This window comes from Mesoplodon densirostris, chromosome 10 (assembly GCF_025265405.1).
Source record: "Mesoplodon densirostris isolate mMesDen1 chromosome 10, mMesDen1 primary haplotype, whole genome shotgun sequence".
NCBI lineage: Eukaryota > Metazoa > Chordata > Mammalia > Artiodactyla > Ziphiidae > Mesoplodon > Mesoplodon densirostris.
This window is the reverse complement of record NC_082670.1, coordinates 78,301,402-78,322,039: the sequence shown is the minus strand read 5'-3', so window position 1 is coordinate 78,322,039 and position 20,638 is coordinate 78,301,402. Positions and strand designations below refer to the sequence as shown.

Genomic DNA, 20,638 nt, shown 5'->3' with positions numbered 1-20,638 from the left:
CAGTGCTGTAATGAACATTGAACATCTTACAAGTATCACGTAGGAAACTTGAGGGAAATTTTGGTACCATAAATTATTGAAAGTGGAATTTTGATCAAAGAAATTCATGTTTTACAATTTGATAGATCAGTTAAATAAGTTATCTTACATGCATACAATGAAATGCAACCCTTAAAAAGAATGAGTTAAATCTGTAAGTACTGATATTTTAAAGTGGCCACAGTATATTAGTAAATTGAAAAAGGAGTTGCTTAGCAGTATAAAATCCCATTAATATTTATATAGGGATGTTAATATTTCAGAGAGTAAAATCTGGAAGAATAAATGTCAAACAGTGGTGAACTTATTCATTGAATTAAAAGATTATTTTTAAAATTACATTAGTGCATGAATAAATTCTTCTTGTAAAAGTAAATTAATACAGATTCACAGACACTTGTACTCAAATGTTCAGACAGTTTTATTCATAAAAGTCCAAAACTTCAAACAACCCAAATGGGCCATCAATTGATGAATGGATAAAGAAATTGTAGTATATCCATACAATGGAATATTACTCAGCAATAAAAAAGAACAAAGTATTGGTACATGCTATAACATGGATGAATCTCAAAATCATTCTGCTAGGAGAAAGAGGCCACACACAGAAGACTGACTACATACTGTAGTATTCCATTTACATGAAATTTTGGAAAGGGCAAGTCTATAGTGACAGCACATCAGTGGTTGGCCAGCAGCTTGAAGTGAAGGAAGAGAACGACTACAAAGGAGTATGAGAGAACTTTTGAGGGTAATATAAATGATTAATATCATGATTATGGTGTTGGCTACACTACTGTATACATTTGTTAAAATTCATAGAATTGTACACATAGAATTGGTGAATTTTGTTGCGTGTAAATTATATTTCAATAAAGCGGATTTTTAAAAGTATAGGTAAAGCTCTTTTGACTACCACCCCCAAACTAGGTTCCCTCACTCTGGAGAAGGTGCCCTTCTCGCTCCACACAGGTTAGACAGGTAACCAGTAACTATCATTACTGCAGATTCTACTTGAAAGTTATTGTTCTGCATTCACTCACACACACACACACACACACACACACACACACACACACACACACACACACCCCACCCCGGGTGAAATCTACATTTTTATATTCCTTCACGGTACTTAGTCATTATTTGGCGTTTTTTCAGTAACTGTATCTCGGAGATCTTTTCATTAGAATTTATAGTTCTACATCCCTTTAACTCCTGAGAGTATTCTCAGGAATAGTAATGGATACACCATAGTTTATTCAGCTATCCCTCTATCATTCAACCATATGTGAGTTTCGCGGTGTGCCAAGCCCAGCGAAAACAACGTAATATAAAAACGGGCTAGACGCCGGCCTTATAGAGTTTTCAGACAAGTGGGAGAGGGGAAGAGGGTTGTCAATAGTAATATTAAATGTGAAATCATAACTGTGAAGAGCAGTTACGATTTTTTTGAGCCTGAGTAATTTAGTTATGAGGTCAAGAATGTATTTTCCCAGGGAGTTAAACTCTAAAGAGATCTGAAAGGTGGGTGAGCATGGCTTAACCAGCATAAGGGTGTTGGTCGGGGGTGCTACTAATCCTAAACTGCACCAACGGTATGGAGGAAGTATGTAGGAGGTGAAGATTGTGGGGAACTTACGGAGATACGGGTATTTTAAACAAGATGTATACCTTATTTTGTAGTCAGGAAAACACTAAGATTGTAAATATTTTTTAAGTGAGGAGGCTTTCCACTTTAACATCGGGAATAAATCTTCCATGCTTCTTCTGGGAGAGAAGAGATACAAGAAAAGCCTTCCCCGTTGGCTTCTCTTAAAAAGCTTCAATAGTCGACGAAAATGTCTCGGAGTTCTCTTGTTTTGACAAAGGATTAGGGATCTTCAGTATGACCTGGCGTGGGGGCCGAGGTGTTTAGGCCTAGCTTCATATGGGGTTGCTACAGCCTCTTCCCCTGCACATCGGCTTTTAACAAGTTATCTCTTGGGAAAGCAGGGCCCATTTTCAACCCTCCATTAGGGCAAGTGTGTGGTCCCGTGCGTGAACCGCGTACCTTCGTAGAGCAGGAAATCCCCAACGCGCGTTCCCTTGAAGAGGACGCGCTCAAAGGGCGGAAAGAACGGAGGTTCACTACCTAACCCATAATGCACAGCCCGCCTTTCCGGAAGCAAGGAATACAACCGCCAGGATGCATTTCTCTGCGCAGAAACGTCACTCGTTGAGTCTGATTGGACGTGACGAAGCGAGGCAGTGTGGGACTGTGTCCGTCGCCCTTTACACAGGGGCTAACTGGCCTCGCCCAACTCCAGGAGCCACGTCCGGGAGGCGACGCCGGCCAGCGGCGCAAGTCAGCGAAGATGGCCAATTCCCCTGGTGCGCAGGCGCACTGGTTCGGGCAGCGCCGGAAGCGCAGGGGGATGGGGCGGCGGTGACGCGATTCTGTCCGCGTTGGAGGGGCCGGGCCGCTGCCGGAGTCGCCGCGGCTGCCGCGTGACGTGGCACAGCCGAAGATTTAACGCCAGAGAGGGAGCAGCCCCGCCAGTCGTCAAGCAGGTCATCACCCCGCTAATTCCTTCCCGGAGGGGAGCTCCGTCCTACACACCGGCTGGCGAGCCGTCCCTGCGGCCCTCAGCTCCTCTTTCCTCCCTGAGTTTGCGGGAGCGTGAAAGAAGGCTCGGGGTCGCGCCAAACCCCTTCTGCTTCTGCCCATCGCAAGTGCCACTACCGCCATGGGCCTCACCATATCCTCTCTCTTCTCCCGTCTCTTCGGCAAGAAGCAGATGCGCATTTTGATGGGTGAGTCAGGGGCCGAGGGAAGAGGCCAGGCCCTGGTGGGGCGGCCGAGTCTCTACGCTTGGGGCGGCCTCGGGGCCTGTTTTCCCCCCGCCGTCAGCTGCGGTGGGGGAGGGGCGGCGGGCTGGGGGTCGGGAGGAATTCTTAAGGGGGAACAATGGGGCGAAGGGTGGGCGGTCGCCCGAGATCTGTCGAAGAGGCTGGAACGGGGCCGCGGGCAAGGTTTCCTCCTTCTGGGTTTGGCTTTCTCTCCGTGGTCTTATTGAAAGCCCGACACAGTTGGGCGGAGATGTGAGAGTAGCGAACTGTCGGATCTTGCCGAACCCGAAAGACACTGGCGAGGCCCATTCTGGGAGTGCGATCTGGCTCCCTTCTTCCCCTGGTGTGGGCAGCGGTCGGGAGGGAGGCCGAGCGATTCCAGCCTTCCTCCTCCCCCTTTCTGCCCCGTGTACACACTCTGCACACTCCAATGGTGTGTGAGCGAGCGGTCGCCGAGAGCCCGGAGCCGGCCGGGGCAGGAAGTGACCGGGCCCAGTGCGGTGGCAGGGGAGCACCCAAGGTTTCAGTAGAGTCCGGAGTCCTCAGCGCTCACTTCGCTAAACTTTGCTTCGCTCAGGATTCCGCCTCATATTTTTTTCTTTTCTTTATTAATGTCCCTGAAAACTGAGTTTATCATGAATGTTTCTTTTGGCCACTCTCAAGGGCTAAATATATTTGGTTTACTCTCTTTGGTTTTCAAACTATGTAATTTTTATCCAGCTGGCTAAAGTTTAATGAAAAAAACAAAAAAAAACTTAGAAACTAATTTTTTTAAGCCAGTGACAAATTTTCAGTAAGTGAACATCTTGACGCATAATTTTAGGGAGGCCTTGTTAAGCAGTAATTACAAGGGTGTTTTTTTTTTAATTCTTATGGAAAATGGGCTTTTTAAAAATTACTTTTTAGGGTCGGTTTTTCGCTCTGCTGAGGGAGAAGGGGCTTGTCACTTGAGTGATGTAAGCAACGCCTCCCCCATAGTACTGTGAGTAGTCTTTACATTACAGCTAAGCTCCATGGACCTAAATAATGCTATACTGAGCCTCGCTAACTTTAAACATTGAATTTTGTTGGTTCATTAGTTTGTTTTCTAGAGAGGTGCAGTGGGGGAGGTTTTATTTGAAAGTTTCCCAAAGCAAGGTTCGGTAGTATTTCAAGGTGTATGAAGATTAAGGGTGTGCACATTTGGTTCTTTTTTCACTTTTCTCTTATTGCAGCTTATTCACAATCCATGAAACAATTGTTGATAATTCATTCACAAAGATAAATCAAAATGTTTTCTCTTTCAAAGTTTGTCAGGTTTCAATTATGAAAAAGAATTATTTTAGCAGGATAAGCATATTATTTACACTTTAAAGGTGCCTGAAAATCGACTGTCTAAAAAAGGATCTGAAGTCACTCGGAGAACTTTGGACTGTGCTAAATGAATTTCCAGCCTGTTCCTTAAAGAGATTAACTAGTACGTGGTTCTGTTCCTGGAAGTGTAGTGTGTTATATATGAAATGTAATATGTAATATTTTACTTAAGACTTTTTGTAAATAAATCGTTGTTTCTCATTTCACTAGTTTTTTGTGATGGCTCACAGTTTCAGAGGGAGAAGAAAGGTAGAATTATATATGCTATAAGCACTTTCATATATTTACTATATTAGGGAAGCATTTCTCCCCCTTACTCCCCAGAAATGATTGATAAAAAATGGAAGAAGAAAAGTACCTGTGCATTTGTGCAGGGAATAGAAGTCATGATTTGAAATTATTCATTCATGTTAAATGTTTTATTACTCAGGTTTGCTCTTCTTGTTTTGCACTTTAACTCTGGATAATTAGGTTTCCTTGATTAAAAACAGTTTAGTCACAAGGTCACCTTTTATGGTAGCTCATCAAAGGAAGTATAACCATATGGGGAATATGTGTATGGATAGTGAAATAGGTGATTTGGAGGTTTGATCATTTTTAGATTTTTATATCTAGCTTTATGAGTGATAGCATATATAATAGATCACTCTTAATGTGTCTGCCCCATCCTAGTTTAGAATTACCAATTAATGATTGTTTTTTCCATATTAATTTTCTCTGACAGGCATGTGTTCTTCCTTTTCCTTTATATGTCTTAGGTAAAATTCATGCTTTCTTGAGTCAGTGACCATTTTAAAATGTTGTTGAAAGATAGCAGTTAGCTATTGAATCTGGTTTGCCAAATTACTGTTGGAGAAGTTTTAAATTTTATTTGTACACACTTTCCTAAAAGTTAAAGTAATTTTAAAAGGTGTTTGAAGTTGCAGCTTATGTTAACTAATTAAAATTTTTTTTTCTTTTTGACCGTGCTGTGAGGCATGCGGGATCTTAGTTCCCCGACCAGGGGTTGAACCCGCGTCCCTTGTGTTGGAAGCATGGAGTCTTAACCACTGGACTGCCAGGGAATTCCCTAATTAAAAAATTTAAAATCAACACAGTGTATCAAATGTAACATCACTTAAACTATAGATTGACAGAAATTTTGTAGTTTTTGTAGTTTTACAGAAAAAAAAATCTTGTAAATGATATTATTGAGCTTAAATTCAAAGATGACCAGTTTTCACCTTAGATTTCTCATGTAGTCCGTCATTATCCTGTTTTAAGTCTGATCTCCATATCTGTGATGAGGTGTAATTTTGGTGAATGACTCCCCAAATTTTGTTTATATTTGAAACAATATGTTCTGTAGAGGAAATATTAATTCTCCTCTCTTTGAACTTGCAAGTTCTTGCCTGTTGAAAAGCTGAGAAAGTATTGCTTTCAAAAAGATTGCTAGGGCTTCCCTGGTGGCACAGTGGTTGAGAGTCCGCCTGCCGATGCAGGGGACACGGGTTCGTGCCCCGGTCCGGGAGGATCCCACATGCTGCGGAGTGGCTAGGCCCATGAGCCATGGCCACTGAGCCTGCACGTCTGGAGCCTGTGCTCCACAGCGGGAGAGGCCACAGCAGTGAGAGGCCCGCGTACCGCAAAAAAAAAAAAAGATTGCTAATACCAGTGTAGTTTTGTGTTGTCTTTCATGTGACTGTGGCTTTTTGGGACCAGAGGGGTTTCAGAGGAAAGGATCTTTTGCCAATTTGAAAAATAATAAGGGGGGGTCCTCACCCTTAGTAGGTGAGGGGGGGTCTTCTGATTAGTTATGTGATATAGGGAAACAATAGAAAAGGCAAAAATCCTTAGCTTCATGCCATTAGAAGTTGATACAGCCACTCTTAGGTGTACCCTCCTGCATTATTATAAAGTATGACTATCAGAGACTGATAGTTTGCTGTTAATTAACACATTGATGAAAGTGCTGATACTCCTGACCTGTTAGGTAGAAGCAAAACTCAAGGTCATTATAGTTTTTCTGTACATCTGGTAGCCTCAGTTTCAGTTTTGATGGTCAAACCTCTGAGGAATTAGATAAAATATTAAGACAGTGTGTGTCCACCAAAAAAACCTAAGGGCAGGATGGCAATATATGAATACTGTTTGAGAGCTCTGGCATCAGACTTAGGATTGTTTTTTTTTTTTTTTTTTTTTTCTTTTTGCGGTATGTGGGCCTCTCACTGTTGTGGCCTCTCCCGTTGCGGAGCACAGGCTCCGGACGCGCAGGCCCAGCGGCCATGGCTCACGGGTCCAGCCGCTCCGCGGCATGTGGGATCCTCCCAGACCGGGGCACGAACCCGTATCCCCTGCATCGGCAGGCGGACTCTCAACCACTGCGCCACCAGGGAGGCCCTTGTTTGTTTTTAATTAAAAAAAAAATGAGATGTAATTCACATACTATTCCTTAAAAGTGTACAGTTCAGTGGTTTTTAGTATATTCATAAAGTTGTGTAACCATTACCACTATCCCCCTCCCCGGTACAGCACAGCTTGCAGGATCTCAGTTCCCCGACTGGGGATCTACCTGGACCACGGGGCAGTGAAAGCCCGTAATCCTAACCACTAGGCCACCAGGGAACTCCCACCACTGTCTTAATTCTACAACATTTTCATCAGCCCAGAAAGAAACCCCACACACATTAGCAGTCACTCCCCTCCTCACCTCTCCCTCTTGCAACCACTCTGCTACTTTCTGTTTCTATGGGCTTGTTTATTCAGGATATTTCATATAACAGAATCATACAATATGTGGCCTTTAGTGTCTAGCTTCTTTCACTTAGCGTGTTTTCAAGATTCATCCATATTATAACATGTATCAGTACTTCATTCCTTTTTATGGCTGAATAGTAATTCTGTTGTATGGATATATTCCACATTTTGTTTATCATTCATCAGTTGATGGAAATGTAGTTTTTTCCACTTTTTGGTTCTTATGAATTATGCTGCTGTGAACATTCATGACAAGTTTTTGTGTGGGCATATGTTTTTAATTCTCTTGGGTAGATAAGCTAGGAATAGGGTTGTTGGGCCCTTGTTAACTATGTTTAACATATTGAGGAACTGACAAACGTTTTCAAAGCAGCTACACCATTTTACATTCCCACAGCTATGTATGGATCTAATTTCTCCAAAAGACCTAAGGTTTTAAAATCTGTTTTAGTACTGTGATTCTGGGGATGTTTCTGAACCTCAGATTTTGCATATGAAAAATGGAGAGTTATTGTGAGAATTAAATTACAAAATGTATGGAATCACCTAGTACTGTGTTTGGGACACAATAAGCACTCAATTTTTTTTTTTTTTTTTCTTTTTGCTGTATGCGGGCCTCTCACTGTTGTGGCCTCTCCCGTTGCGGAGCACAGGCTCCGGATGCGCAGGCCCAGCGGCCATGGCTCACGGGCCCAGCCGCTCCGCGGCATATGGGATCCTCCCAGACCGGGGCACGAACCCGTATCCCCTGCATCGGCAGGCGGACTCTTAACCACTGCGCCACCAGGGAGGCCCTCAATTTTTAATTATTGAAAAATTATGAAGTTTTTTTTCAAGCTTCCTTGTAGAAGATTTGAAAGATAAACAAAACATGAAGAAAAATATCCTAACTGAAACTTAACTGAAAATATACTTTTTTCTTCTCAGTCTTTTTCTTTTCTGCGTTTGGTTTTTTCTCCAAGTTGAGATAATTGGAATCTAATTTTTAAACTTAAAATATAAGTATTTCTTGCTGCCTTAGTTTGGTAGACATACTTTATAATGATCGGCAAAGATTTTGGGGAAAGTTTTGCTGCTTTTAACAGTTTGGTCAAAGTGCAGGTCCAGTCAAGGAGAACAAGTAATTCCAGTATATCTTTCAAAACAGTGACTTGTTTATGAGGGTGAGAGGGAGGGGAGGACATTACTGGACTGTACAGATTAGAGTCTTATCTTGGCTAGTTGAGAATTGGTTATAGTTTCATTTTGTGGAGAAATTTCATTGCCAAATATTGCAACATTAAGGAAATACATACTTAAGAAATCACTAAATGGGCACAGAATTGTTAGACCAACATGTTTTTGAGTGAGGAACTATATAATGAGTGATAATATACATTAATTTGTGCATCTTAAATCTCACAATAGAAATAACTTAAAAAAAACCCTTCTGGTTTGCATCTATACAACAGTATTTATTTATTTATTCATTCATTCATTCATTCATTCATTCATTTATGTATTTATGGCTACGTTGGGTCTTCGTTGCTGCTCACGGGCTTTCTCTAGTTGCGGCGAGCGGGGGCTGCTCTTTGTTGTGGTGCGCAAACTTGTCATGGCGGTGGCTTCTCTTGTGGAGTGCGGGCTTCAGTAGTTGTGACTCGCGGGCCAAGTAGTTGTGGCGCATGGGCTTAGTTGCTCCGCGGCATGTGGGATCTTCCCGGACCAGGGCTCGAACCTGTGTCCCCTGCATTGGCAGGCGGATTCTTAACCACTGCGCCACCAGGGAAGCCCTACTTTTTTTTAAACTAAGGTCTGAGGTCAAGTTGGACCGTCAGTGAGGACTGGTGTGTACCATAGTTCTCAAAACTTAATGCAAGTGTTTTTTCTAATCATTATTTCAGTTTCAGTTCTTCCTACCTGGGCTAATGGTATTTGGACTTAGCTAAAGGTGAATTTTGCTTTATTTTAAAATTTGATCAAAATCTCCTGAGGAGGACTTAGGCTCTCAAGAGACTTAGCTTTTTCTAACAATGAAAAGATCCTGTTGTTCACCTCCTCACTTTCTGTATTTTTATTGAAGATGCCAAACTCTAAGGTAGCTGTTTTTGTTTCTTTGTATATTTTTAGAATTATGTTTTCTGATATGTTTGCTCTTCTGTTCTGTAGTTAAAACATAAAACAGTTCCCGTTAACAATTGGTTTTTCTTATGCCCGTGAGTGAGGGGGCTGCTCATTCTGACTAGGAAGTGTCATAGTATTTTGGACGGAATAAACAATCTCAGTATGAAGAAGTGGGGAACAGAGTTTGATCAGAGGATAGAGGAGTAAGGAAGCATAAAATGCCTGAGTCTCCAGGGAGATCTTTTTTTTTTTTTTTTTAAGCAAGGGTTTCCTGTGCTAAGTCATGCTCTGATATAAATACTAAACAACAACAACAAAACTATCCTTAAAAAACAAACAAAAAAACACGAAAAACTATCCTTGCTTAAATCTATACTTGGTTGAATTAATTTCAAAATCTGTGATAGCGTTAATCTAGGTGGCCAAATGTGATATCCTTAGACCAGTAATATTCAGTGAGGTTTTTAGATATTGACCTTCCATTTATGAAGGCTTTAGCAAACAATGTAGAATATGCAGCTTTTCAGAGATTCATACTTAAACATTTAATTTGCTCTTCACCCTCTTCTATACCTTCTTGTTGTAGTATGGATTTTTTTTTTTTTTTTGGAAACAAGGACATTCCTCCCTACTTATATCTGCCTGCCTCAAAGGAATTATTTTAAGAATTTAGACATTATATTGGAGATGAATATGACAAGGCCTTCTTTACAACCCAAATTAACCAGTCTTTTGTTATCATTTCTGCACATTTGATGTTGAAATGGATTTAGGTAGGGGTAAAATTGGCCTCATCTTCCTTTCTTACATATATATTTTTTCCCCTAGCATCAAGACCTTCTACCTAAAAGTTGCTTGTTATATTAAAGGAAATTGAGTTTTTGAATCTTAAAGATAGTTCTTAATTTGTTTTTATGTGTTCTCTGATTCAACTTATAATTTGTGTTTTTAAAAATGGTAGTAGTTCATAGAATTAATGAGGACTTGAATTGGAAGAGATCTTAGATTACTTGATCTGGTCCCCTTATTTTATAGCTGATTTCTCTGACCTCTTTCCTAAAGTGATTTGTTTAAAGCCATTCAACTATTGTGTGGCAAAGCACATCTTGAGATTAGACCTTGTGCTGTCTCTCTAGGTCTAGAAAGAAAAATGGAAAGGCTTTTTTTTTTTTTTTTTTAAGATGTTGGGGGTAGGAGTTTATTAATTAATTTATTTATTTTTGGCTGTGTTGGGTCTTCATTTCTGTGCGAGGGCTTCCTCTAGTTGTGGCAAGCAGGGGCCACTCTTCATCGCAGTGCGCGGGCCTCTCACTGTCGCGGTCTCTCTTGTTGCGGAGCACAGGCTCCAGACGCGCAGGCTCAGTAGTTGTGGCTCACGGGCCTAGTTGCTCGGCGGCATGTGGGATCCTCCCAGAGCAGGGCTCGAACCCGTGTCCCCTGCATTAGCAGGCAGATTCGCGACCACTGCGCCACCAGGGAAGCCCCTGGGAAGGCTTTTGTAGGAGGTGTTGCCTTTGGGAATCAGAAATGAGGTGATTTCATTTCTAACTCATTTGTGCCTTGACCAGTCAGCTTTTGCTTTCAAAATAAAAATTTGTTGTAAAATTGTTTCTTAGTGTGTGCTTTTGGTCTAGATTTAAAATCTGAAATGTCTTTTTCTAGTTGGGTTGGATGCTGCTGGCAAGACGACCATTCTGTATAAACTGAAGTTAGGAGAGATAGTCACCACCATTCCTACCATTGGTAAGAAAGTTTACAGTGATTTTAATTTATATCATAATAATGTATTATAAAGTGAAATAGAATATAGTTTAATTCTGACTATTTTTTTTCAGAGTAGTTTTTGGTTCACAGAAAAATTGAAAGGAAACTACAGAGATTTCCCATATATCCACTCCCCCAACACGTGCATAGCCTCCTCCATTGTCAGCATCACTCAGTAGATGAACCTACATTGACACATCGTAATCACCCAAAGTCCATATACCTTAGGGTTGTCCTACATTCTTTGGGTTTGGACAAATATACAATGACATATAGCCATCATTGTAACTGTCTTGGGTTTTTACGTTTGTTGATTATCTATTAGGACTTAAAAAAAAGCAATTCTGGGAGAATTCTACAATAAAGGGGTTTATTTTCTTAATGACATTGTGCACAGCAAACATTTTTTTCTTTTTACTCTATAGGTTTTAATGTGGAAACAGTAGAATATAAGAACATTTGTTTCACAGTATGGGATGTTGGTGGTCAAGATAAAATTAGGCCTCTCTGGAGGCATTACTTCCAAAATACCCAGGTAAGTTAGGAATGCTATACATTTTTATAACTTTTCTTTATATGTTTCATGCTCCAAAGTTTATGTTAATATAGACTGTTTACTTGGATATTGGTGTTTACTCCATGAGTTGGCATTCTTATCACTACTTCCATGTTCTTCAGTGGACTCTCTCATTCATGCCTTTGTAGGCTAAATTACCTAGGGTGGAAGAGTTACATAATTATCGTAGTAATATTTTGGAAGATGGGGTGGGGTGGTTCTCAGGGTTGAATTAGATGTTTCCTCAGTAGTTCTATTGGTTTCATTCTTAGTTTAGGAAGTAAGATCTGTATAACTTTCTGTCATTGTAGTTTTAAATGAATGTAATACAATTAATAGCCCTTCATTTAACCCAGTTAAGTGTTTACTTTATTAAAATACATTAAGGAAAAATAAGGTAGATCTGCTCTGTTGATTTGTACATGATTTTTATATTATCATGTAATATGTATAATGCTGGCATGGTAGAGACCTTAGTGATCCTGTAGAGCAGGAATTCTCAAATTTGACTGCACATTAAAATTACCAGGGGAGTTTTAAAAATCCCAAAGCCCTGATCATAACACCTGACCACTTGAATCAGAATCTCTGGGGATATAAACTAGACATCAGTAGTGTTTCTCAGATGTTAATCTGCATATGAATCACCTGGGTATTTATTAAAATACAGATCAGTTCAGTGGGACCTGGCTGAGTAAGGCCTGAGATTCTTCATGTCTAGCAAGTTTTTGGGTGGTGGTGCTGATGTTGCTGGTTTGGGACCTCACTTTGAATAGCAAGGCTCTATCTAGTACAGGGTTTTTCAACAGCAGCAGTGTTGACATTTCAGACTGGTTAATTCTTTGTCATTGAGTGAGGGGAGGGCTCTCCTTTGTATTGTAGGATGCTTAGCAGCATTCTTGGCCTTTACACACTAGTTGCCAGTAGTAGTCTCCCCCACCCAATCCAGTTGCAACAACCAAAAATGTCTCCACGTATTGCAAAATATTTCCTGGGGACAAAATTGCTCCCTCTTGAGAAATACTGTGGTAGTCTAACTCTTATATATGAGGAAACTGAAGCTTGGAATGACTTAATTAAGAGTGGAGAGCTGGTTCTTGTTTTACATTTTTTATTCAAGTAGTTCCCAACTCTGTGGTGTTTTCTACCACATGAGAGGTTTCTTATCATTTTTTGTTTACTACTGGAGTTGATAAAACTTTTTAAAAATAATGTATGATGTTAGAAGCACTTCATATGTTTAAGATGTACAGATGTCATTCTTGATCTCCAGCTCTTATAACATTGTAGACAAGTGACGTTTATTGCCACCGGGTGGCAGTGAATACCCTAGGTGAGTGGCTGGAACAACCAGGTTTAAGTAGCATGTCATGTTAAGTAAGTGGCATACTTTTTTATTTAAAAATTAAAATGTTTCTGTTCATTAACATAGCTGTGGTTAGAAAAGATGTTTTGATATGAGTTACATGCTTTTAAAAACTTTACTATGGAAATTTTCGAATGTATACAAATGTAGCGAATAGCATAATAAACTCCCACATATCTATTGATATTACCCAACTTCAGTTATTAGGATATGGCCAGTGTTCTTTAATCGGTCCTCCTTTATAATGATGTATTTCACCTTTTGGATTATTTTAAAGTAAGTCATAGGCATTTCACTTAGGGAACATGCTTTTTAAATACATTTAGGTATGAAATAAATCTGCTAATACTAAGACTGTAATTCTTTTTATTTTTAAAAATTTTATTGAAGTATAGTCGATTTACAGTGTGTTAATTTCTGCTGTACAGCAGAGTGACTCATTTATACATATATGTATTGTTTTTCATATTCTTTTCCATTATGGTTTATCACTGGACATTGAGTATAGTTCCCTGTGCTATACAGTAGGACCTTGTTGTTTATCCATCCTATGTATACTGGTTTGCACCTGCTAATCCCAACTCCCAATCCTTCCCTCCCCCATTCCTCCTCCCCCTTGGCAACCACAAGTCTGTTTTCTATGTCTGTGAGTCTGTTTCTGTTTCGTAGATATGTTCATTTGTGTCGTATTTTAGATTCCACATATAAGTGATATCATATGGTATTTGTCTTTCTCTTTCTGACTTCGCTTAGTATGATAATCTCTAGGTCTGTCCATGTTGCTGCAGATGGCATTATTTCATTCTTTTTTTATGGCTGAGTAATATTCCATTGTATATATGTACTGCATCTTTATCCATTCATCTGTCGATGGGCATATAGGTTGTTTCCATGTTTTTATTTTTAAGCCTTTAATTCTTTTTTCTTTTTTTTTTTGCGGTACGCAGGCCTCTCAGTGCTGTGGCCTCTCCCGTTGCGGAGCACAGGCTCCGGATGCGCAGGCTCAGCGGCCATGGCTCACGGGCCCTTTAGATCCCTTTTAGAGGCATTACCTCTTCTAGAGAAGTAGGTTCTAAATAGGAGTGGTTTGGGGGATAGGAGGAAAAGGAGGAAACATTTACTAAATGCCCGTGATATGCCAAGGACAATGCTTCTTTTATACCTCTATGATTATGTTTAAAAATAGGCTTAAAGAGGGAGGAGATATAGGAACATATGTATATATATAACTGATTCACTTTGTTATAAAGCAGAAACTAACACACCATTAAAAAAATAGGCTTAAAAAATTGGTGGTATTTTATTTTATAGAAGAGGAGGCATGTTCCAGGATTAGGTAATTTATATAACTAATAAGCATTGAATTTGGTATCTTCCCACTATGCCATACTAGCTCTGAAAGCACCAAAATTTTTTTCAAAGGGTAGGATGTTTAAAATTATGATGTCCTGCAGAGATAAAGGAAATGGGTTTCAAGTTTTTTAGACCAAAAGAAATTATGTCATTTAATGACCGTAGCCTAAAATAATTATTAAGTACCCTGGCAAGCTCAGTACTATGGTAATACTGAGGGGATTAATCCCTCAGTGGATTTAATCTGGTGACTTACACAAATCAGTAGTGGCACAACACAGTTTATGATAAGGTGACAAATGATTAAAAATACTTTAGGGGTCAGGGTTGTGGGGAAAAGAATAATACTTTAGTGTATATACTAAAGAATATACTTTAGTGTAATAGAAATAGATTTTAACAAAGCTATAAAATTAATCTGCCCTGTCTCTCTCTAACTGAAAATTTTATACTTTCCCATTTGAAAGTTTTTGGAAGAGCCTTAATTCAACTAATTCCTTCCCAATTCCACTTCTTTTGTAGTATAAAATTCTAATATTTGAATATCTTTAAGAATGGTTACTACCTTCCTTTTTGTTAAGAATTTCTTATTCGATCAAGTCAGCCTTGAATTTTTCTTGATATATTTTGCTGAAGACTTTCTTCTCCTGATTCTAGAGCTGGCAGGCAGCATTCTAGAGCAAGACTCTTTTCCTGATGAACTATATAAAAGCTACTGTAGTGCACTCCTTCTGCTTCTTTTTTTAGTTTCATTTTGTGCATGCTTTTGAATAAGGTAATTCAGTTAGTAAATTCATGAATCCTTAGGATCTGTGGATTGTTGTTTTTCCTTTTGTGCCCACTTTGTGGCCATTTTGTTACTTCTACTTAACCTGCATTTAAATGTTTAAAGGTAGGGGAAAGGGATAGAATTTATTCTTCTTAGCGTAGTTGAAAAAAGTGATCAGTTGTTAAGAGGTAGATTTTTTTTTGGAAATAACATTGATAAGTTAAAATCACAAATAGTGCTCAAATCTGTAATGCCCTGTCTTTTCCTTTTTTTTTTTTTTTTTTTGTAAGGAGACTTTCTTCCTAACATGTTATTAACTCTTGATATGGTTTTGCTGCCTATATACTTGGGTTTCATATTTAGTGTGTGCTTTAAATTTAACTTTTAATTTATTTCAGGGTCTTATTTTTGTGGTAGATAGCAATGATCGTGAAAGAATTCAGGAAGGAGCAGAAGAGCTGCAGAAAATGGTGAGAATAGTTTTTAAATTTACCATTTCCAAGATATGTTTTTCTGGGTGATAGTGGTGGTATTAGTGGTCGGTACATTTTAACTGTAATTTGATTACATAAATCAACTTTTTAGAGCTAGAAAGAACCTTGAAGAACTATATATTATCACAGGTTCTTAAGACTGCACATAAAAATTTCTTGTAGAGCTTTTAAAAAAACTCATGGATGAGCAGTTACTTCAGTAAGTTTGGAGGAAGGCCCAGTTTGTTTGTAGAATGCTCCATGGGTGATTTTGATGCATATCTCTGGTTGAGGATGTTTACTTTAGTCCAGTCTTTTATTTTCTAGTTATAAAATCTCCAATTTTGAAGCTTTTGTGACCTAGGAATCCTGGTTCAAATCCCTTGTTCCCAAGGTCATTGGGTTCAGTTTTCGCTATACTATACCTATAAAATATACTTCAAAATGTTTCGTAATAGCAACCATGATAAAAGAATTCTACCTAAGGCATGTAGCATTTTGGTCGATGGTGGCATTTTGGCCTTGCCAAATATTGGATAAATGTTTTCATATGTTCATACTGTTAAAAATCCCGAGGGGGAAAGTTGTTGAGGAACTTTGCTAGAGGAATGTTGTCCTGGTTTCAGACTTGTAGGTGTAAAATATTTACTGAAATATTCTCATTCAGTGCTCCTAAGACTGGAGTGCAGTTTGTAAAAACCATGCCAGTATGTGTGTAACTGGTGCTTTTTTTGTCTCAGTTAACTATTACCCCTTCTACTCTTTTTTTTTTTGTAAACAGCTTTATTGAGATATAGTTCACATACCGTAACTTCACTCATTTGAAATGTACAAGTCACTGGCTTCTAGTATACAAAATTGTACAATCATTACCACAATTGAATTTTTTTTTTTTTTTTTTTTTGCGGTACGCGGGCCTCTCACTGTTGTGGCCTCTCCCGTTGCGGAGCACAGGCTCCGGACGCGCAGCCTCAGCGGCCATGGCTCATGGGCCCAGCCGCTCCACGGCATGTGGGATCTTCCTGGACCAGGGCACGAACCCGTGTCCCCTGCATCGGCAGGCGGACTCTCAACCACTGCGCCACCAGGGAAGCCCGCCACAGTTGAATTTTAGAACATTTACATCACCTTCAAAAAGAAATCCTATAACTATTAGTGTTTGTTCCCCATTCCTTCCCCCATTCTACCCTGCCTGCATACAATATGTAGTCTTTTGTTACCTTTTTAAACTTTTTGTTTCTTTTCACTTAGCATAAGTTTCCAAGTGTTGTGTCATATATCAGTATTTCATTCCCACCGGCTTCTGCTCTTGGTATAATTCTTGTATTTTACATGATACTACTAATGCCCTAATCACTATATTGTTTTCCCACTGTCATTTGATCCAACTGGCTGGAAAGGATAAAAGTCCAAAAAGAATCATCGTCTAAATATGTTTACTACTGAGTACCATAAGATCCTGCCATAAATGTTTATTCCCATGTGTGTTTCTCGTCCTTGCCAATCCTGACCCTCCATGGATGATCATCAAGACTGAATAAATGATTTACTGTAGTGGAGTGTAGGATGATTGACTTGGAAAATAGTTTTGCTTTACTTGAAGGTGTATGATTATTGATTTGATGTTTGATAATGTATTTAATGTTGAATAAATGATGTATATATGTAGGAAGCCTGTTTTACTTAGTTTGTTACAATAATTGGATTCCAGTTTGGTAGTTGTTAATGTCTTTATTTTCAGCTTCAGGAAGATGAGTTGCGAGATGCCGTGTTGCTGCTTTTTGCAAACAAACAGGATTTGCCAAATGCTATGGCCATTAGTGAAATGACAGATAAATTAGGTCTTCAGTCTCTTCGTAACAGAACAGTAAGTATTTGGAGTTTCATATTAACCTCCTGACTATTAGATTATTAGGATAATTGTTTAAGCTGATATTTAGTTTAAACATTTATTAATTGTCCCCTTTGAAATAGATGATGAGCACATCATTTAAAAAACTACAGGGACTTCCCTGGCAGTCCAGTGGTTAAGATTCTGCGTTTCCAATGCAGGGGGTGGGGCACAGGTTTGATCCCTGGTTGGGGAACTAAGATCCTGCATGCCTGGCAGCACAGCCAAAAGCAAAAAACAAAAAACACTACAGTAAGAGAATCTTGCTTATATAAAAATGAGCCCTTTCAGGCTTTATTTCAAACCTTTGTAAATGTTGTATTCAACTTTAAAGTACGTTGATATCTTCTCCGTTTTTAAACTTTTTAATATATATCCTTTAAGGATCCAAAGGTTTTAAATATCTTTATTTCATTTGACTTTTGTTAACATTATCCTCAAAATGATTAGTATTGATGAAGATGTGAAAAACTGTACTGTATGAGAATTGTAATATCTAAAGATTATTGATAGTCTTAATTTAAATTTTATCTTTTATATAACTCTGCAGCAAATATTTTGTAATTGGGTTTTCTTATTGAAACTGCAATATTTAGCAGCCATATTTTAGATAATATTTTGTGCTGTGTGCGTGGTAGCACTAAGAGCTTGTGGAGGGACCTGTAATTATGATGTTAAAGTTTTGAGTTTAAAATTATAAAAAATATCTACTTGCTCTCCAGTAGCTTTATCATTTGAGATCAGTGGTTTAAATATTGACAAAATACAATATATTGTTTTATTTATAAAGATGATATCACAAACTGTAATTGTGGTTTGTGCTGTACAGTAGTTTTTCATTAACTTGTCAACAAGGTGAAACTGTGATGTGGCAATAACTGTATACAGTGTTTAAGATGTCCCAGCCCAATTTAAATAAGACAGACAGTAAATGATGCAATTTTCCATGCTGTGAGGATATGAATTCATGCCTTTTTCCCAGCCTTCTAGGTTATTGGGGTCTTTGGTATTAAAGTAATAATTGGCAGCATATGGTAGACTTGAAGTGACTTTGCAACATTAAAGCAAAGTCTTTATTTTAAGGCAAAATAAAACTGGTCAATAAAGAAAATTAATAAACCACCCCTGAAAGGTAATTAAATTGCTTTCTAGGTCTTTTTCTTGGTACTTGAAACTTTTCATGACATTTCATACAGTTACTGAAGATAATATTCATAAACATTTTAAAGATTGGAACTTGTGGGGGTACATGAGACTAAAGATAGTGAAATTCCCAAAAAAGCTTGCCTCTAAAATATCAATAATCCCTACTCTTTCAAAATTTTGCCTCTTATACTCTGAACTTAGTTTTGTGGGAAACAAGAGCATCATAAGGACCAGGTGGGTAGTTTATTAGTTACTAATCTTGCCATGAATTTTCTTTTCAGATTAAGTAGTAGTTGGTTAAATGAAATGAATGGGTAGTAGTAGCTTTAGATATGAGAGGAGTTTTGTGAGAAGCAAGAGGTAGGAGAACAGTTCTGATCTATACAGTTACTGAGATCATTAAATATAAAACTAATCATTTGTGAAATATACTTTTAACACATTTACAACTTTAGTTCCTATGGCTTTATGTATTTTTCCTTTTTCTCTATACATTTATGGCACCTGCTCACTAATACCCCTGGAAAATAATTTTCTGAGTAAGGAATTTTAAACACTGGTTATATTAATCAAGTGTTTTCTTACTGTCCTTTCTTTACAGTGGTATGTTCAAGCCACTTGTGCTACACAAGGAACCGGTCTGTATGAGGGACTTGACTGGCTGTCAAATGAGCTTTCAAAACGTTAAATGAAACTGGATATCTAACCAAGGACATGTTTGATAGAATTGGTCTAGGCTTGTTACAACAAAATTAGTTTGCATCTTGGTTATTAAACAGTATGTGGGACTGGTTTGGGCAGAATATTACAGCGTTTAAACTTATTTTGTTGCCAATTATTGTTTACCAAGTATAATGTTGCCATTTAGCAATATGCTTGGTTTTAAAGAGATTCTCTTAACTTGGGGGGAAAAAAAGTGTCTCCTCTTTTAATTTTACTTCCCTTAAGCCTAAATGCCTGGACATAGCTAATGTGACACCTTTAAATAAATCCATTTTGAATGTTTTTTGAGCCCACAACAAATAATGTTTTAAAGTTATCCCCTTGCTACTTTACTGATACGTTTATCATTCCTGGGACAGTCTGCTGATTTAAAAAATGTTGCATTCCATTTGTATTTATTTTTCTCCCTTGCCAAAAAAATTTTTTAATACTGCTTGTACCAGCCAGGGAAATGCTCCAAAACACTATTCAGATCTTTTGCACTGAGGAACTTATATTTCCCTCCCATAATTAACTCCTGGCTTCCATCAGCCAAGCTTACCTTGGTGTGGTTTGGATTTGATAGCTAATTAGTTCTGTGCTAATTGCAAAGAGTTCATATTGAGATGATTTTTAATACTCAGCAGATTGTCTTCCTTTATATTGTATCTTTTTTATGTTGCATGTTGCTTTTGGTATCAGCCTGACTCTTGGCCCAGTATATGATAGTTCTGCTGATGTTTTATTGTTGGTGAACATGTCTTCATTAAGAGTTTTGGAAAACTCATCAGACTCAATGAATAAGTTTTCTTCATAACCCATTTGGAATTATTCCTAATAAAATGATAAAACATGTAATGGTGTTTGTTTTTCTTGAGTCATGAAGATGTTTGAAATAGATTTTTCTTAGTTGATTTGCATATATTACATACTGTGAACAATAATAAAGATCCCAGTGAATTTATTTATTGTTTGAATTGGAAATAAAATGTGGGTGTGTAACAGAGTGAGGAGCAATTTCAAGAATTTAGTTTTCTTTGATAAAATACCATTTTGATGCTGTACATTTCTAAAGTCAGGTCAAGAGTAAAAAGCTGTAATAAAATGAACTGCTCCCAAAGTATGTATGCATGTGTTTGTTTCACAGCTAACATTCGTTTTAAAAAAATTCAAGTGTTTTTTGTATCTCATAATACATAGACTGTTAGTGATGCTGCTCTCCTATGTAGGAGAACAAAGTTCACAAACACTTTTCTTTTTTAGCTTCACAAATTTCAGAACTTCTGCAGAAAGTGACTAAATCTTTGTCATAGGGTAGTACCTCATGAATTGCATCTGTTAATTTCTTAAGAACTCAACTTGGTAACCTTATGAGTAACTTAGTTTTTGTCTGTAATCTAACGTTTTATGTATTTCATAAACCTTGCATTTTTATGATTATTAATGGCTTAGATTTAGATAAATTTATGGATTGGAATCTTGTTTTCAAAGCCAATACATACTTGTAAAATAATATGTATATTTGAATTGTAAAAAAAAACAAAACAAAAAAAAC

General features: G+C 38.1%; 1 protein-coding gene across 1 annotated transcript; it reads left to right on the top strand.

Moving 5' to 3' along the window:
* The first annotated feature begins 2,486 nt into the window (after positions 1-2,486).
* Positions 2,487-19,941, top strand: ARF4 (ADP ribosylation factor 4). Its single transcript, XM_060109945.1, has 6 exons — positions 2,487-2,835; positions 10,726-10,806; positions 11,253-11,362; positions 15,270-15,341; positions 17,086-17,211; positions 18,983-19,941. Exons 1-6 carry the CDS (start codon positions 2,769-2,771, stop codon positions 19,067-19,069), a joined length of 543 nt encoding a protein of 180 aa, XP_059965928.1. The 5' UTR covers positions 2,487-2,768; the 3' UTR covers positions 19,070-19,941.
* The last annotated feature ends 697 nt before the right edge of the window (positions 19,942-20,638 follow it).